The 18,718-nt window shown below is 33.8% G+C and overlaps 1 protein-coding gene across 2 annotated transcripts in view; it reads left to right on the top strand.

The window, feature by feature from the left end:
• CDH18 (cadherin 18) overlaps positions 1–18,718 on the top strand; it is a 403,581-nt gene that overhangs the window by 207,322 nt on the left and 177,541 nt on the right. For both annotated transcript variants that reach the window (XM_006726862.3, XM_031018262.2), the window contains exon 4: positions 14,231–14,350. In XM_006726862.3, coding sequence (XP_006726925.1) covers positions 14,231–14,350 — 120 coding nt within the window. The remainder of the gene's footprint in view (positions 1–14,230; positions 14,351–18,718) is intronic.

The following is an 18,718-nucleotide window of genomic DNA, read 5'->3' as shown; positions in this document are numbered from 1 at the left end:
AAGGAGAGAACTCAGAAGATCAGATCAGATACTTTTTTGCCTTCATAGGTGAAATGGCCTCTTAAATCTGCTGCCATGTCACACTGAAGGACCATGGAATATTGGAGAAGTTGTGCTCCTTCAGAAGAGGACACTACTCCGAAAACTTATTACAATATTGCATGTATATAGCAAAAAACAAAACAAAACACAGAAATATAAGCAAATTTGATGGCTTTTGTTTTATTCAACTGTTTATGATAATTTGTTCCACAACTATAAAAAATACAACAAACTAGAAAAATCTAAATATGTGTCAAAAAACAACATGGGGGCGCCTGGGTGGCTCAGTTGGTTAAGCGACTGCCTTCGGCTCAGGTCATGATCCTGGAGTCCTGGGATCGAGTCCCGCATCGGGCTCCCGGCTCGGCGGGGAGCCTGCTTCTCCCTCTGACCCTATCCCCTCTCATGCTGTTTCTCTCTCTCTCTCTCAAATAAATAAATAAATAAAATCTTTATAAAAAAAAACGTGGAATGTCATGTAGCTATTGAAATTATATTTGTTTAGTTGGCATGGAAATATCCATGGCATATTATTAGGTATAGAAGAAGCTGTGGTATATATATAATTACATGATAGACTTTTGAATGAACCAAAATAAAATTATGGAAAGACATACAAAACACTATTAAGATTGCTTTTCTGAAGAGAAATGACAGTGGAGTTGTATTTATTTTTCTTACTGAGATCATGTTGTATTTTTCTCATTTAAAATACCCAGCTTGTCATCATGGCATAACTTAACCTCTTCATGCCTCTCCTTGACATGTCAAAGAGGATATTCCAAAAAGAAACCATAAATATTTCAAAAAGAAACCAGAACAACAAGATAGAGTAACAAAAATGAGTCCAAGATTTTGAAAATTCCTGGAGCATTGAAAACATTGAAAATTGAATAGGGGAAAAGAGACAGACCATATTCATGATCATAAGCATTAAAGGTGAAAATTGTTCTACCCATGAAAGCCCTAGTAAATTCACAAACACAGAAGGACCTGGCGAAATCACCCAGGCAACTTAATAAATTAAACATTCATTCATTCATTCATTATTTTATTTATTAACAAAAAAGACTTTTTCAACTTCATCTTCACATACAAAGAAAATGTGTTTTTATTCTATTATAAAGACTTTGATGATTTTTTCCCCCTAAGTATGGCTAACTTAGGGATATTGGAACACTGGAATGAAGCAGAAAATAGCTTTCAGTAAACCAAAATTCCACATCAGAGAGGAACAACAAAAAAGAACAAAACAGATTTTACCAGTGGACAAATATCACAAGGTCCCTTATTCTGAGGCAAATCATTCCTCTCCTCATTTTGGGGGACACAAAAGTCCTTGATCTGCCTGGCAACTATATTGACCCATCCAGCCACATTTATTTAGATGTAGCATTCCTATTTTAAAGGGATAAGCATCAACCCAATTTGTTTTAACTTTAACATTTTTCAGCTTTATTGAGTTACAATTAACAAATGGGGATTTTATATATTTAAGGTGTGCAACTTGATGTTTTGATATATGTATATACTGTGACATCACCAAGCTCAAGCTGATTAACATATTCATCACCTCACTTCGTGAATGTTTCCTACCTTCCTCCCTCTCTTCCTCCCTCCCTCTCTCTTTCTCATTCTTTCTCTCTGTGGTGAGAATGCAAGATCTATGTTGTTAGAAAATTTCAAATATACAATATATATGATATTGTTAACTATAGTCACCATGCTATTTTCTAAATCTACAGAACTTACTCATCTTGCACAATTAATATTATATACTATTTGACCAACATCTCCCCATTTCCCTTACCCCAAAGCCCCTGGAGACTATCATTCTACTCTCTGCTTTATGGTTTGAATATTTTAGATTCCACATGTAAGTAAGATAATGTATTTGTCTTTCTGTGTCTGGTTATTTTCCTTAGCATAATGACCTCCAGTTTTATCTACATTGTTGCAAAAGGAGGATTTCCTTCTTCTTTAAGGCTGAACAATCTTCCATATATATGCCATATATATTTTTATTTCCACATTTTCTTTAGTCATTTGTCTATTGATGGACATTTGGACATTGAGGTCATTTCTATATCTTGGCTATTGTAAATAATGCTGAAGTGACATGAGAGTATAGATATGTCTTTCAGATAGTGATTTCATTTACATACTCAAAATTGGGATAACTGGATCATTTTAATTTATTGAGGAAACTTTATACTACTTTTTATAATGGGTAGACCAATTTACATTTCCACCAACAGTGTATAATGATTTCCTTTTCTGCACACCCTTGCCAACACTTCTTATCTTTTATCTTTCTTATAATAGTCATTCTAACAGATGTGAGGTCGTATCTCATTGTGCTTTTCATTTACATTTCCCTGATGATTAGTGACATTGAGCACCTTTTCATGTACCCATTAGCCATTTGTATGTCTTTTGAAAAATGTCTCTTCAGATCCTTTGCATATTTTTTAATTAGATTACTTTTTTTTTGTCTATTGAGTTGTGTGAGTTTCTTTTATATTTTGGATATCAGTTCCTTATCAAATATATAGTTTGCAAATATTTTCTCCTATTTCCAGTGTGGTGTTTTCACTCTGTTGACTGCTTTCTATGCTGTGCAGAATTTTTTTAGCTTGACCCAATTCCATTTGTCTATTTTTGTTTTGTGTTCCATATTTTATTGTCATATCCAGAAAATCATTAGCAAGACCAATGTCAAGAAGCTTCCTCTATATTTTCTCCTAGGATTCTCCTGGGTTCTTTATTGTGTTTTACTCTACATATCTGTTTCTATACTGTTTTGAGTATTGTGGCTTTGTAATATATTATGAAATCAAAGTGTGATGCCTCCAGTTTTGTTCTTTTTGTTCAAGTTTGCTTTGGCTATTCAGGGTCTTTGGTGTTTCTATACAAATTTAGGGGTTCTGACAGGGATTGCACTGAATCTGTAGATCACTTTGAGTCATAAGGACATTTAAAAAATATTAATTCCCCTTAATTTTTTAAACACTAAAAACAAGAATTAAAATAAAGAAATAAATATCTATTACAGAGAAATAGGGATAATTCAGATAAAATAGAATAATTTAAATTAAAAATCTACTTTGCTTAACTGTGAAATCTGAGATTTTATTGCATTCATTAAACAAGAGTACATTGAAATGAAGAGTAAAGTTTCCAGGGAACAAAAATAAATAGATTTCTAAAATTAAAATAAGATGCTGAATTTAAAACAAATACTAATCAGTGGACTGAATGATGTGGTAGATATAGCTGAAGACTATGTGATAGACATAAGTGAAGACTAAGTTGGTGATCTAGCAAATAAAGCCAGAGACATCTGGTATTGTGTAGTACAAACAAGACAAAGTAGAAAAACATATGGGGCACCTTGGTGGCTCAGTCAGTTAAGTGTCTGCCTTCGGCTCAGATCCTGATGTCCTGGGATCGAGTCCCTCATTAGGCTTCCCTCTTGGTGGGGAGTCTGCTTCTCCCTCTGCCCCTCCCCTCCACTCATGCGTGCTCTCTCTCTTACTCTCTCTCTCACAAAAATAAATAAATATATTTTTTACAAAAATTAAAAAAAAAGAAAAACACAGTTCAGTGGTAGACATGGGTGATCACCTGGAAATATTTTACTTTTGTTGTGAGGGAAAAAATAAAGATATTGAACAAAAGAAAACCTGAGTTTTCAACTTGAAGAAATATAAAAAAGTACCAAGCAGGAAAGCTGATTTACTAATTTGAAAACCCACATATCAAATTTCCCTGGATAATGAAGAAATTTTAAAATGTAATATAAAAAAGAGAAGTTTTTAAGGACAAGTATTTCTCTATATTACAGTTTTCATGAGCAAAGATAGAAACGAAAAGACAATGTCAAACTGTATAAAAAATTCTAATTTAATTCCAGCAGGAAAATTATCAATCAAATATTAGTGAAAGTAATTTTTTTCAGATATGAAAAGACTCAGAAAATTTCAGACATGGAAAAACTACGAAAAATCAACAACCACATCTAGTGCCTAAGCATGAATACACTAGAAATATACATTATGAACTTTAAACCATACAGTATTTCTAGAAAAAAGAATATATTGGATTTAGAAAAAGAGTAGAAAATATTCTATATGCACTAAGAATTTTGAAAAATCATTTGATCTTGATACTTGTAACATTCTCATTTTTGTGACAAAGCTTAGAAATAAAGGTTTTTGCATCTTTTCAAATTATTCAGGTCACATTAACTGGTTTTGCAAAGAATATTTTTTTGTATAATAAAATAGTGCTTATTCTTGTTTTTTAAAAATAATTTGTGGAAATAAAGATGAACCAAATGATAAAGAGCAAAGGCTATTTATTCAAAGTTTGCTGTAACAGAGTTAACCACAATCACTTGCATTTTTTTTAAAGGATTTTATTTATTTATTTGAGAGAGAGAGAATGAGAGACAGAGAGCACGAGAGGGAAGAGGGTCAGAGGGAGAAGCAGACTCCCCGCCAAACAGGGAGCCCGATGTGGGACTCGATCCCGGGACTTCAGCATCATGACCTGAGCCGAAGGCAGTCGCTTAACCAACTGAGCCACCCAGGCTCCCAGTCACTTGCATTTTGGCAGAGACTCAAAAGCAGAGAGAAGATTTGGGGAGGCTTATAGTGGACAAAATAGAAAGTTTTGAGTATGCCCTGATTGGAAGCTGATGTCATAGAGAAGCTGTAGGTGAGCTACTTAGAGCATCCTGTGTGACTGGTTACAAATGCGAGTCTTGTCTTATCTGATTGCGTTTAAGTTGGAAATGGGGAAAAATGTAGAGAAGCTGTAAGTTATTGATCAAGCCGTGGTCGTTTTGGGCTGAATGTTATTGTTTGACTTCCTGGATTGTTGTTAAGGAAAATCATTTAACCTCCTACACGTATGATTTATGGAAAATATGTAGCCTGGCTCCCGGGCTGTTTATTGTAGATAGCAGGTTGATTTCTTGGGCTGTTTGCTACAGATTATGAGTCAGAGTTCTATTTTTATATACGGCCTAGACATTGTCCATTTATATCCAGCCTCCTAAATAAAAGCCTAGAAAAAAATCACAAAAGCCATTTTTTGTAGAGGAAGAACATAATATAATGTATACTACAATGACTTAAAACATGTAGCTGACAAAAATTAAGAGTGAAAAGGCAGTAAATTATATATATTTCCTTAGAAATCATTAAGAGAATGTTTGCTGCCTAAAATTATTGAAGCAAAATACAGGAATTTAATTAACCATTTTATCCATAGTGATAAAAGTAACTAACATAACTAAAATTAATAATGGGGGTGCCTGGGTGGTTCAGTTGGTTAAGCGACTACCTTCGGCTCAGGTCATGATCCCAGAGTCCTAAGATAAGAGTCCAGCTTCGGGCTCCCTGCTCAATGGGGAGTCTGCTTCTCCCTCTGACACTCCCCTCTCTCATGCTTTCTCTCTCTCTCTCAAATAAATAAAAATCTTTAAAATAAAATAAAATTAAATTAGTAATGTAATTAAATTGTGTGATGGGAGAGGTATTGAGCGATAACTTTGATGCAGTGAATTCTTCATTTTCAATTATGGTATATCAATGAATATTTTTCAATTGTGATACAATCAAAATTTTAAATTCTAATGAAAGAACAAGCAGTAGGCAAAAAGTTGGTACACTCAAACAGTGAATCTGGTGAGAGTGGGCATAGGAACCAAAAAGTAAAAAGGCTTCTAATTATATGTATATATGGTTTAGTTGTAATTTATTTTGTTTTTGACTACCTTAAAAATATATAGACTGTGCTACTATGCTATTTTAGAAATCCATTTTCCCAGCTAATTGGTTAAAATAAATAAATAAAATGAAGTTTTTTACTCAGTGATTGAAGTTAGTGGTTGAATGTCAATTGTCTATGTGTATATATAAATATGATGACATATAAATATGTATACAAAATATACAGTATATATTATGAATATATGCTATAATCTTCTAGTAAACTCTTCCAAACTTTTATTGACAACTTTGTAAGCAAACAAGGACAAAATATTTTTATCTTTGTATTTCATTTTGTGTTGCCTTTTTTTGTTTGTTTGTTTGTTTTGGTTTTGTTTCTGCTTTGTTGTTATTATTGAATGAAAATTCAGCTGAAATAATATTCCATTATTCGGAACAATGCTGAATTTGGTAATTTTCTTTATTTTTCAAATAGAATCTTTTCTAAACAGTGAAAATTAAAGCTATTTATAGATACAATTTCTAATTTTTGATAAGAAACTAATATTAAATCAGCAACAGTACATGTACTTAATCACCACACATGGTAAAGTAAAGAAATAACTGGTGAATACTTTGAGAAGTATTGAAGTTTTCAATTATGTATATATATATATATATATATATATATGAAATTTTCATACATATATGAAAATTTTCTCCACTTCAAAGAACACTTTCTCTTAAAATCTCATAATTTTATTTTGCATACAATGAATAACTCTCCAAATGATGTCTTTCAGATTCCAATATATTGACTAATTTAAAATTTGAATGTAAAGAACACATAGATTTTCATTTAAAAGTACTAACTATATTAGAATCAAGTACAGAAACTAACCTTTTATTTGGTAAAGTATAGTCATTACTCAGAAAAGCAATGAAGGATAGTCAGGGAGAAACCTGTTAATACCTTCTGTATCACAGAGTTTAAGCAAGAAAATAAAATCCACTGCCAGTTAGATCAAGAGCAGGAGTTACAAATATGGAATGAGCTACAAAAATGAAAGGAGAAGTGAAAAACCAAGTCGTGGACCATGAGGCAAGTAGGGCAGGAGTTTACTATCCTTAGGGCTGGAAGAGTAGTGTTACCTGACCTCAGGAGCTGGGCTTTATTGCATGGACCCATAGAAGAAGGCAGCTCAGAGGGAGCTGGGACCATTGCAGAAAAGCAGACACTGCTAGAGAGACCACCCTAAGCTGAAAGAGGGAGGGAGGGAAGGGCGGTAGACAGCAACAGAGGTAGACACATCTTTCTTTTCTGTATTGCAATTTTCTTCTAGCATCTGCTTTTATTTAGTTGGTAAGGCAGGCTGCAGAAGAGCACAACAGTGTCAGTACCTGGAGAATGCTTCCCCTAACTATTCTACCACACACCTTTATTTTACAAAATGTATATAATGACTTGGCTTTTGACCAGGTAGACAGAGCATTGAAATATAACACTACGTCTCCCCAAATAGATGCACTTGGATGGCCATTACATACCATCAAGGAAACACACATGCACACCAAATGGTGGAAGATATGGATGGAACTCTTAAACTCCATCCTGACTGGTTGGAGAAATAGATTATAGAGGAAAGAATGTCACATATCAAAACAGATAGGACCAGGTTTGAATTCTGCCTTTTCCAATTGTCAACTACACAGCCTTTTGAACCTCAGTACCCCCATCTATAAAATAGGATTAAATGTAATTTTCTCAATAGATTAATGTCATTATTAAATTGAATGGCATATAGTGGAGTGTTTTTCACCTCACTGGTGCTAAATGCATGTTACTTCCTTATTATTTTTTTTTCTATTTAGGACTGTAATATAAAATTTACTTGAATAATGTGAAATTTTACACTAAGCAGTTCCATAAAAGGGATCTAATTGAAAATACACAGACTTAATGATAGCCATGATTTAAAATACATGGTTACAACAGTGATTTTTGTTTTGGTACCAAATGTTTCAGAAGTGCTCTTGCAGAAGGAATTTTTTAAAAATCCAATGACTCCTGGGTGAATACTCAAAGCTTTATCAAATTACACAATGACTGGACTCCTGTGTTATTGCTCTGTTGGTGAAATTACAGTTCTCCTGTGTAGAATGAAATTTAAGTTATATCTTGGTAACTATTGCTTTTTCCCAATCCCTGGAAAATTCTTCTGAGAATTAAGCCCTATGAGATTCCTTCAGAGAGATACTCTGCCTTCATATATCTTCAGCTGATTTTTACTCAAAAGTTCTTGCTCAACATTGATTCACTTGAGATTTTCACAGAGCTGTGAACCCTGACAAGTCATGCATAACGATTTGCAGTGTCAGAGAATATTTGCTTATATTAAAATGCCTTATTAATATTTCAAATTGGTCTTTAGAGACTTTTAAGAAAGTCCATTTTTTCTGCTCCACTGATATGTAACTTTCCAAAATGCATGCTATTTATAAAGCATAGTACAAAAAGAAACCAAATGAAAAGAGTGACACAGGGCAATTCCCAAAAGAAACAAGGCTTAAGTTTTATTGTAGAAAAGATATCTTGAAAGTTTTTTTATGTACTTTAATCTTTTTTTTTTTTCAGATTTGTATAAAGCATCAGCTGAAAGGTATTAATCCCAAGCATGGGAACAGCTGAGTGTGTGCCACAAGATATATTTAACATGAAAATATTGTGCATTAAATAGCCAATGAAACTTTAGAAGGCAATGTTTCTGTGGTTGTTTTTCATGGGAAATTGTTGTAAAAATTAAGAAAGCTTATAAAGCACTTTTAAAGTTTTCTTTGATTAGAAGCTAGTTATAGGGTGCCTGGGTGGCTCAGTCGTTGGGCGTCTGCCTTCGGCTCAGGTCATGATCCCAGGGTCCTGGGATCGAGCCCCGCATCGGGCTCTCTGCTCCTTGGGAGCCTGCTTCTCCCTCTCCCACTCCCCCTGCTTGTGTTCCCTCTCTTCTGCCTCTCTCTCTGTCAAATAAATAAATAAAATCTTAAAAAAAAAAAAAATAGAAGTTATATAGAGAAGGGGCTATTACTGGTTTAATATCTATTGACTGAATGTATATAATAATTTCTAGAAAAAATTAGATTATTTGAATATTCTAGTAGAATAATGGACTTCTTGGCATTACTTCATATATTTCTATTTGAAAATCTAGCATTATAAAGAATAAGAATTTTCTCTTTTCTTCTATGTATATAATTAGGGCACATAGCATGAATAAAGGAACGGAATTGTCTAATGTGGGATACCCTTCTCAGAATAGATAAATACTGATTTTTTCTCTTAAACATTTAAACAGGAATAGAAATCCTTCATTAGCATAAATAATATATCTCATTAATTTACTTAAAAATGCCAACAGTTATATCACTAGTAGTGCCTGATGTTTAAAAAAATCAGATACCATTAATTTCTACCTAATTTAATTTTATCAACTTGTGAGATGAACTTTTTATTTTATCTCATTTATGATGTAGCAAAGGGAATTATCCATCATTTTATTGTGAAGTATAACTTTAGACTCTTGTCCAGATTCAGTGAAAGAACACCTGTAAATTCTGAGAATAAATGTAATTTCTTTCCATTGCAACCGTGACACATTTTATTAGCTTGCTAAGTCTCTTGTACCAATGTACCACAAGCTGAGTAGCTTAAACAACAAAAATATTTGTCTCCTTGTTCCAAAAGCTAGAAGTCTGAGGTCAAAAGTGTCAGCAGGGTCATGTTCCCTCCTCAAGTACTGGAAAAGGGTTTGTCCCAAGCCTCTCCTTTAGCTTCTAGTAGTTTGTTGGCAATGTTTGACTTTCCCTGGTTTGTAGAGGAAATTCTCTGATCTCTGTCTTCATCTTCGCATAAAGTATTCTGTGTGTGTGTATGTGTGTGTTCCCAAATTTCCTATTTTTATAAGGATGCCAGGCATGTTAGAGTAGGGGCCCACCCTACTCCAGTTTGGCCTTATCTTAATTAATTACATCTACAATGATCCTATTTCCAAATAAGATCGCCTTGATGTACTGGAGTCTAGATCTTCAACACATGAACTTTGAGGGGAAACAATTCAACCCCTGACGCACCCTGAAGAGTTCTATTTTTTTATTATCTATTTTTAATGAAAAAAAAAAACTTTTTTTTTTTTTTCCTAATGTAAAATAACTTCTAAAAGCACCAATGGTTCTTAAAATGTTGCCATCGAGGCTTCAAGTCAATAAGAACGTAAGATATGTGTAATTTTTTCTTTTGGCCTGAAACCCCCTTACCAATTCTCCTTGGTAAGAAATCCTGAAACAGTTGGCCAGGGGACTTATTTGCCGTCCCTGCTCTTTATTTTTACCCTTACTGTGTTCAGGGGCCAGGCTGACTTTCGCTTGGGCTGTGCTGTACTTTTGCGCATGCTCCCTTCAACCAGACATCTGTGTACGCAGAGCTGTGGCCTGATCCCTTCAGATGCCACCAAAGTAGAATGATAGAGATCATTTGCTCTACCTTACTTCACGCAAATAGAATAGCCAAATACTGTGAGACCTACTATAGAGAGATGTGTAACTGTTAGTGACAGTACATTTTGACCAGGGTAGAGAGTTAACATATTTCCTTTTTCTCTCCTGGATCCCTTTTCTGCTCACTTCTCTGTGCTACTTTAAACCTTCACTTAGTCAGCACCAAGAGGCTACTTTTTCTTTTCTTTTTTTTCCTTTTCTCGTTGTTCTTCATTTCACTTGTCACTCCATTCATGCCTTTCAGCTTTCACTTAACAAGGCTGGACTTTTATAGACACTTTAAGCCAAGCAGAACAATTTTTTATTTTTTATTTTTTGTTTTTTTGTCATGTGGTGATCCAGCCTATTACCACAAGGGAGGTGTGATCTTACACTATTTGTCTTTCTCAGATTTCTCTATGGAATGGTTGGTTCGGGACTATTTTTAAGACGTTAAAAATAATTTAAACCTAAATAACTATCACAAAGCCAGAGAACATTTTAAAATCTGAGGATTTTATAAGTGTGGCTTCTTAAAAGAGGACCATCATTTTATTTATTTATTTTTATTTTATTTTATTTTTTTTAAAGATTTTATTTATTTATTTGAGACAGCGAGAATGAGAGAGAGAGAGCATGAGATGGGGGAGGGTCAGAGGGAGAAGCAGACTCCCTGACAAGCAGGGAGCCCGATGCGGGACTCGATCCAGGGACTCCAGGATCATGACCTGAGCCGAAGGCAGTCGCTTAACCGACTGAGCCACCCAGGCGCCCAAAAGATGACCATTATTTTAATGCTTTATATCTACACTGTTCTCTCTTTCCTGAATCTCAGTAATCCTTGTATAAGCCCAGTACGATCAGCATTTTTCCAATCAGATCAAATATTTGACTGATAAAATTTTATAACACTTTATAAAGTATTATAAAGGACTGTTTATAATTTAAATTTTGAATGTAAAGAACACATAGATTTTCATTTAAAAGTACTAACTAGGGGCGCCTGGGTGGCTCAGTCGTTAAGCGTCTGCCTTCGGCTCAGGTCATGATCTCAGGGTCCTGGGATCGAGCCCCACATCGGGCTCCCTGCTCAGTGGGAGCCTGCTTCTCCCTCTCCCACTCCCCCTGCTTGTGTTCCCTCTCTCGCTGTGTCTCTCTCTGTCAAAATAAATAAATCTTAAAAAAAAAATAAAATAAAAGTACTAACTATATTAGAATCAAGTACAGAACCTAACCTTTTATTGGTATAGGTCCATATTGTTATTTAGCCACAATATGGACTTCTTACACTTTTTAGAGCTTTGTCTGGGCACCAGCTACAGATTTAATTTTTTTTTCAACGTGCAATCAACAAAAATGCCTCCTAAACCAACTTTTATTTGTAGATGTCTATCTACTGATATTCTCTGAACAGGTTGGAGAGATGAATGTGAGGCACGGAACAAGTGTTTTGACATCACAGAAAAAGTCCTTGGAACTTTGTTTTATAAACATAACAATAATTATACCTAGGAGTGTAATTTAACTAACTCTGCAAAGTTTAATCAAGCCAGGAAGTGAAGTGCGTTATATAATGAGAAAAATCATGGTACACACACAAGCCTAAATAAGGCTCTCTCAGAATGGAATATCAGTGAGGCAAGAAAACATTTTTGTTTTTTATATAAACTTTTAATTTTGAGATCACAGATTCACATGCAGTCATGAGAAATGATATGGAGGGATTCTTTGTATCCTTACCCCATTTTTCTCCATGGTAACATCTTACATAATTATCATCTTGCCAAAACTATAAAAAATATCTTAGCCAGGATCAAAATTATTTAATCTACCAATCTTATTTAGATTTCCCTAGTTTTATGTGTGTGTGTGTGTGTTTAGTTCTATGTGATTTATCACAAATGTATGTTCATGTATCCCATACCATAATCAAAATACTGAACAGTTCTAACATCATGAGGACTTCATGTTGCTCTTTTATAACCAGCCTCCCCTAACTCTACCTCCTTTCCTTCAACCTGGCAACCACAAATCTGTTATCAATTTCTAAAATGTCATCATTTCAAGAAGGTTAAATAAATAGAATCATACAATATATCACCTTTTGGGACTGTTTTTTTTCCCACTGGGTATAATTCCCTGAAGATTCATACAAATTTCTGCATGTATCAACAGGCTGTTATTTTTATTGCTGAGTAGTATTCCATACTATCAACTACCACAGTCTGTTTAACCATTTTCCCAGTAAAGTACATCTGAGTCATTTCTAGTTTGGGGCTACTACAAATAATGCTGCTGTGAATATCTATGAACTTTTGCAAACACGGTTTTATGCGGGCATATGTTTGCATTACTTTTGCATTAATGCCCAAGACTACAATTTCCTGAGTTGTAAGCTAAATGTGTGTTTGATTTTATAGGAATCTGCTAAATGTACATTTCCACCTGCAGTGTATAAGTGACCTAGTTTCTCAGTATTCTTGCCAGCATTTAGTGTCCCCACTGTGTTTTATTATTCATTATTAGAGATTTCTTTTAGACATCACACAGTCCTCCCCTTCTGAGTATGCATAATTGCTAATCATATTTCTGCTTATAATCTCAATGTAAAAATACTATTTAGAGGCCAGAATCTTAACATATTATTGAAAGTCCATGTGCATTTATAATCTGCTAATAAGGATAGTCAGCCATACTACTTCTATTAAGTTTTCTAGGATGCCTTGAAGACAAAGAACAAACTTTGCTTCAAGTTGCATCTGCATTTCAACATGGAAGTAAAATCTTTGTAGTTAAACAGATATTAGACCCTTAATAAGTGTGCCATGCCTAAATAATTGAAGTACTTATTAAAACTAAAGACTGAAAATTGTCAGTGCTTTCATAGTCAAGTACCAAAATGAATGCAGAATTTCATACAGACTTACTTGATTGTGGAAATATTTTTATTTGCTACACAACCTGAATTAGTAGGTGGAATTTTTCTAGTTAGGCAGAATAAAATATCAAGTATGCCCTATTAGATGATTCATCAAGTACATTTCATGAATAAATGAGAGCTCTTAACCCACTAAATTTACAGTGGAGTTATATAGCCCTTAATAGATGGTTGTCTTGTTATACCTAGATCAGTTTTCATTTGGGAAAAACTGAAATATGGTATAAATATACCTAATTATGCAAATCGTATTTGAAAGATATAAACATGAAAGAAATCAGAAGAATACAACCACTAATTTTACCTCAAAATACAGTATTTTAATGTTTATAAATTCCTTTAAAGTACACTTTAATTTTAAAAAATCCAGTGTAATAGGCATATTCTGATACCCATTGTATAAAGATAATTATATTGGTACTATAAAGAAGAACCTAAAGGAATGAGAACTGAGCCTTGGAGACCAGTTAGGTGACTCATTAATAGTCCATGTAAGAAATAAAGATGGCATAAATGATGGAAAATGGTTTGAATGTACTATTTTGATGCCACTGATAATTTAATGTCAACTCACCCACATTCCCCCCTAATCACAAACCATCCAATCTCCCATTTTCTGAATAGGTATGTAACATGCAATGCATGTTCTCACCCTGCCTTTAACTTTACCCCACAGTTGAACACCAGTTTGATTCTTTTTTCTTGATCATCAATCCAATCTAACCCTGATTATGTGTCAAAGAGGCCTCTCACAATGTTATTGGCACATAAAAAAGTGTATTAAAATATGGGAAATCAAATATTTTCTTTGGTCTCTCACCTGGTACAGTTGTTGGCAGGGGAAAAAAGCAAGGGCTATGTTTGACAGATAAATCCAAGAATTATATTTCATAAGATACATCCACTATAGTGTTCCATAGGCATGTCAGAGTAACCTGTTTCTGTGTACAAGTCACATGCTAAATGTTACTGCACACTAAAATTTGTTTTCCTGAATGCACAGGTACCTCTGTTCTACAGGTGACAGCTACTGATGCAGATGACCCTACCTATGGAAACAGTGCCCGCGTGGTTTACAGTATTCTCCAGGGACAACCCTACTTCTCTGTAGATCCTAAAACAGGTTAGTGCATTTTTGTATAATTTGTGTGCATGTGCGCTAGAATAGAAGAAAGCAATGTTTTTTTTTCTGTGTCTTCTCCTACATCAGACATTGTTGTTTGAGCACATTTTAAAATGTCCTTGCTTTTTCTAACATGATGTAATTGAATAATTGAAGATAAATTCACTGTTTTCCTTAATATTTTGATTATCCATCACTTATACCAGTAAATATTTCTGATCTTTGCATATCCCTGTATCAATTACTTTCTGCTTAAAACAAATATAGAGTGTTACATCCAATGAGATTTTCAAGTGTATCATTTGTTAGGTTTACATATTAGGTTTAATTCTTTGCCAAAGATGTTAAATAATTTATTGAGAGTTTCCATACTTTATTTGAATTTGATTGTTACATAAGTTTTTATATGTTACATTGGGGGAATTGTTATGTCTTTTTTTTTTAAGATTTTATTTATTTATTTGGGAGAGAATGAGAGAGAGAGAGCACATGAGAAGGAGGAGGGTCAGAGGGAGAAGCAGACTCCCTGCCGAGCAGGGAGCCCCTATGCAGGACTTGATCCCAGGACTCCAGGATCATGACCTGAGCTGAAGGTAGTAGCTTAACAAATTGAGCCACCCAGGCGTCCCTGTTATGTCTTGAACTGAGGTTTTTTGCTAATGAGAAAATTCTTCAGTCTTTAAATATTGTGTTATGTAAGATAAGTTAACTGAGAGTAAAGACAAAAACATATGAACTTTTTTTTTTGAAAAAATGGGAATTCTCTCTTTCCTCTCTTTTTTTTCTGTCCAAAACAATCATGTCATATTATGTGATGTCAAAGAGGGAATGGAAGATACTCAGTAAGGCATTATAGGATTATATTCACAGCATAATCTAAAAACCACAGAGAGCTCATGGTCCCATTGGCAAATAATTTGTTAATAAAAAGTTGACTGAACATAAACCATTTTGAAAGTAGCCAAATGTTCAGTAAGAATGAGTTTCAAGTTTTACTAATAATTTCAAAGATATACATAATCATGAGACACAGATGAAGAGAGAGATCCAGGATATTCCAGAGGTTCCTAGGTCCTTTCTAGTTACATTAGATTCATTCTGAATCGGATTAACATGTGGGATTATCAAGTAATGGGCACAGGCACATAACACAGAAGAAAGCCATGTTTTTTTGCAAATATCCCCTTATACTCCCATAATTACATAGCATACAAAATATTTTTCAAGGAACCCTGCTTCATAAGTTCACAGATTCCAGGTTTGTTTACCATTATCTTAGACAAGGTACATCCAGCTGAAAAGATGCCAGCATACTCTCAGTAGTTAATATCATTTGAATGCTAGGAATATTGTCATTATCATGTTTTCAAGAGGAATCCGCCAGCGTACTTATCTTCTTTCTTTCCCTGGTGTGTTCCAACACGTAAGTACACTGGACAAGAATAGAGCTCAAGCATACTGCTTAACTTCTAACTATCATAATTTATGAAGAAAATAATGAATATGTATAGATAGGTAATTGAAGAATATGTACATACATATATGCATTATAATTATAAGATAAAGTATATATAATGAGTATCAGATAGGCAAGTCCTTTTAGTACCAAGATAGTATTAAATATTCAGAAATAAAAATGTTAATTAATATAGTAGTCAAAGCCTCTGGGATAAAAATATACATATATTGTATATATTGTTATTCTGGTAGGAGAGTTTAGAATTAATTGAAAAAAAAGTTTTTTATTGAAATATAGCTGACATATTACATTGCATAAATTTAAGGTGTACCATATGTTTGATACATTTTTATATTGTAATAATATTGCCATGTGACCATAAAAAATCTTAGGACAAATGGAAATGACTATTTAATATTGGTGTTGCTCATTTTGTTCTATTTTCCCAACAAACGTGATAGTTTTATATATGAAATACATATATTTCTCATTTTATTTATTTTTTTAAAGATTTTATTTATTTATTTGAGAGAGAGAGAGAAAGCACGAGCAGCGGGGAGAGGGAGAAGCAGACTCCCCATTGATCAGGGAGTCCAATGTGGGGCTCAATCCCAGAACCCTGGGATCATGGCCTGAACCAAAGACAGATGCTTAACCGACTGAGCCATCCAGGTGCCCCTATATTTCTCATTTTAAATATGCATCTCCTGGGTGGCTCCGTCGGTTAAGTGTTTGGCTCTTGATTTTGGCTCAGGTCATGATTTCAGGGTCATGAGATCAAGCCCCGCTTTGGGCTCCAACACTGAGAATGGAGCCTGCTTAAGATTCTCTCCCTCTCCCTTGGTCCCTTCTCCCCCTGCTTTCACATTCTCTCTCTCTCAAAATAAATAATTAATTAAATAAAATGGGAAAGAAATGAGGATACTGTGTTTCAGTTAACACACATACCCACCCACAAATGTGCAGAACACACATGGCTTCAATCCATTTACTCCTACGCATAACCAAATATTTATAAGTAAGTATTATATTTACTTAATAGAATATTACTAATATATAGACATCATATACAGATTTTTAAAAATTTTCATCCACTCTGAATTTGTTAAAAATGAAATACCAATTCTGTATGTATCTGTGTGTCTGAGGGTCTGAGAATGTTTGCATGTGTTTGTTTGAAGACATGCATGAATTTGCATTTGTGTGCATGGGTACTTTGGATGGATAAGCACACTACTGAGGACAAGATTTGACTAGCGTTGGACACTGTGATAGTTTGTGCTTTAGTAAAGAAAGTACATCAAAAACATAATATTCAAATAAAAATTTCATTTGGTTATACATGTTTATCATAGGTTAATTAAGTACTTCATTAAATAAATAAAAATCATCTGAAACATAAATAAGCTGCTATTCAAATACTGCTCTATGATATTGCCATTACAGTCCTTTGCTCCTTTAAGCAAGATGATTTATTAAATGCAAGTATACCTCTTTGTTGATATGTCTTAATTTCAATATTATATTGACTGAAGCATCATAAGAATCTATGGATATATGTCCTAATGTAAAGATTCTTTAAATATGCCAGTCTCTTAGATAGCTGTTTGTAGAAAGCGCTACAAAACAAAATGTTCATTATTCTCTTTAGTAAGACATTTTTGGTAAATTATGCTTAAAAGATATATTATTGTGCAATTAAACATCCTCAGAACTAATGAATTTAGTGGAAATTGTGCTTAAAATGACTGGAATAAAATACAAATATACTGAAAACTAAAGGATCAGTTGCTATGGATAAGATGTTATATAAGAAGTGTTGGGATAATGGTTACTTAGAATAGGAACATTTTCATAGTATCATTTTTCTTCTGTGCTCTGGTTTGGCATGACTCTATTTCAATATGTCTCCAGTTACTTTCAATGAAGATGAATTATATTGAAGGAATTTTTGTGACCAAATAGAGTTGTGAGTGCTCATGGTTAAAATCAGGACTTTGGGTTGCCTTGTTTTTATTGTGTTAAAAGATACAGTTGGTACTCACCATAGTTGTCCAAAGATGAGTTGCCCATAAGACCTTGCTGCCTATTTTACAAAACATCCATGAATTGCTGTATCCAAAGAAATGAATTATGTTGCTCTTGATTTGCTATACTATTCATAACTGATTTAATAAGGTCTGTATTGTTTTACACTGAAAATTTGTTAATTAGTATGATGAAAATAAGTCTTGTGAATCATCTATTGTTTTAAATAAGTTTGGTTAACTATGTCATAATGTTTGCTTAATGTATAACAACAAAAGAAGAGCACCCATTAAAAAGTGATATTTTAACATTATGATGTTAAAGATGCAGAAAATTATGAAAGAATAAACTAAAGGAGAAGACAATGAGATATAAAAGATATAATATTTCTGTTCAGATTCATGTAGAAAATATGTTAATGTAAGCTTAATGAGTATAATTCTATTTGAAGATATCGATTTTAATTCAGCAAGAGAACACTTTCAAATTTAGTAAGTGAAGTAACCATTTTCATGCTCATGAAAACATTTAACCCTAAGCAAGGCATGTTGAGGAAGGCTGATGAGTGAGAAAGCCAGGGGAAATGGTCAGAGAACCAAAGTTAAGAAATCTGGGCTGATCCTAATCCAGTTAACGGAGTGTCAACTGCATTAAAAATAAATCAATATATTCAAGGTTTCTATGCCTCTTTAGAACCTGTGAAATTTCTGTCAGGTGGTGACAGCAGAAGCTGAATGATTGAGGTGTTTTTAAAAAAATGAACCACTTCCCTTGACTTAGTTCAAAGACAAAGCCAAAAATCCACCATCTTTAGATGGTCTTTAGAACAGGGTCGGGGGATTACACAAGAGGTGGGTGTGCAGTTTTGAATTAAGAATTCA

Source organism: Leptonychotes weddellii, chromosome 7, assembly GCF_054177405.1.
Source record: "Leptonychotes weddellii isolate Sample4059 chromosome 7, ASM5417740v2, whole genome shotgun sequence".
Taxonomy (NCBI): Eukaryota; Metazoa; Chordata; class Mammalia; order Carnivora; family Phocidae; genus Leptonychotes; species Leptonychotes weddellii.
Note: the sequence above shows the minus strand (reverse complement) of the source record. Positions and strands in the feature narration are given on the sequence as shown.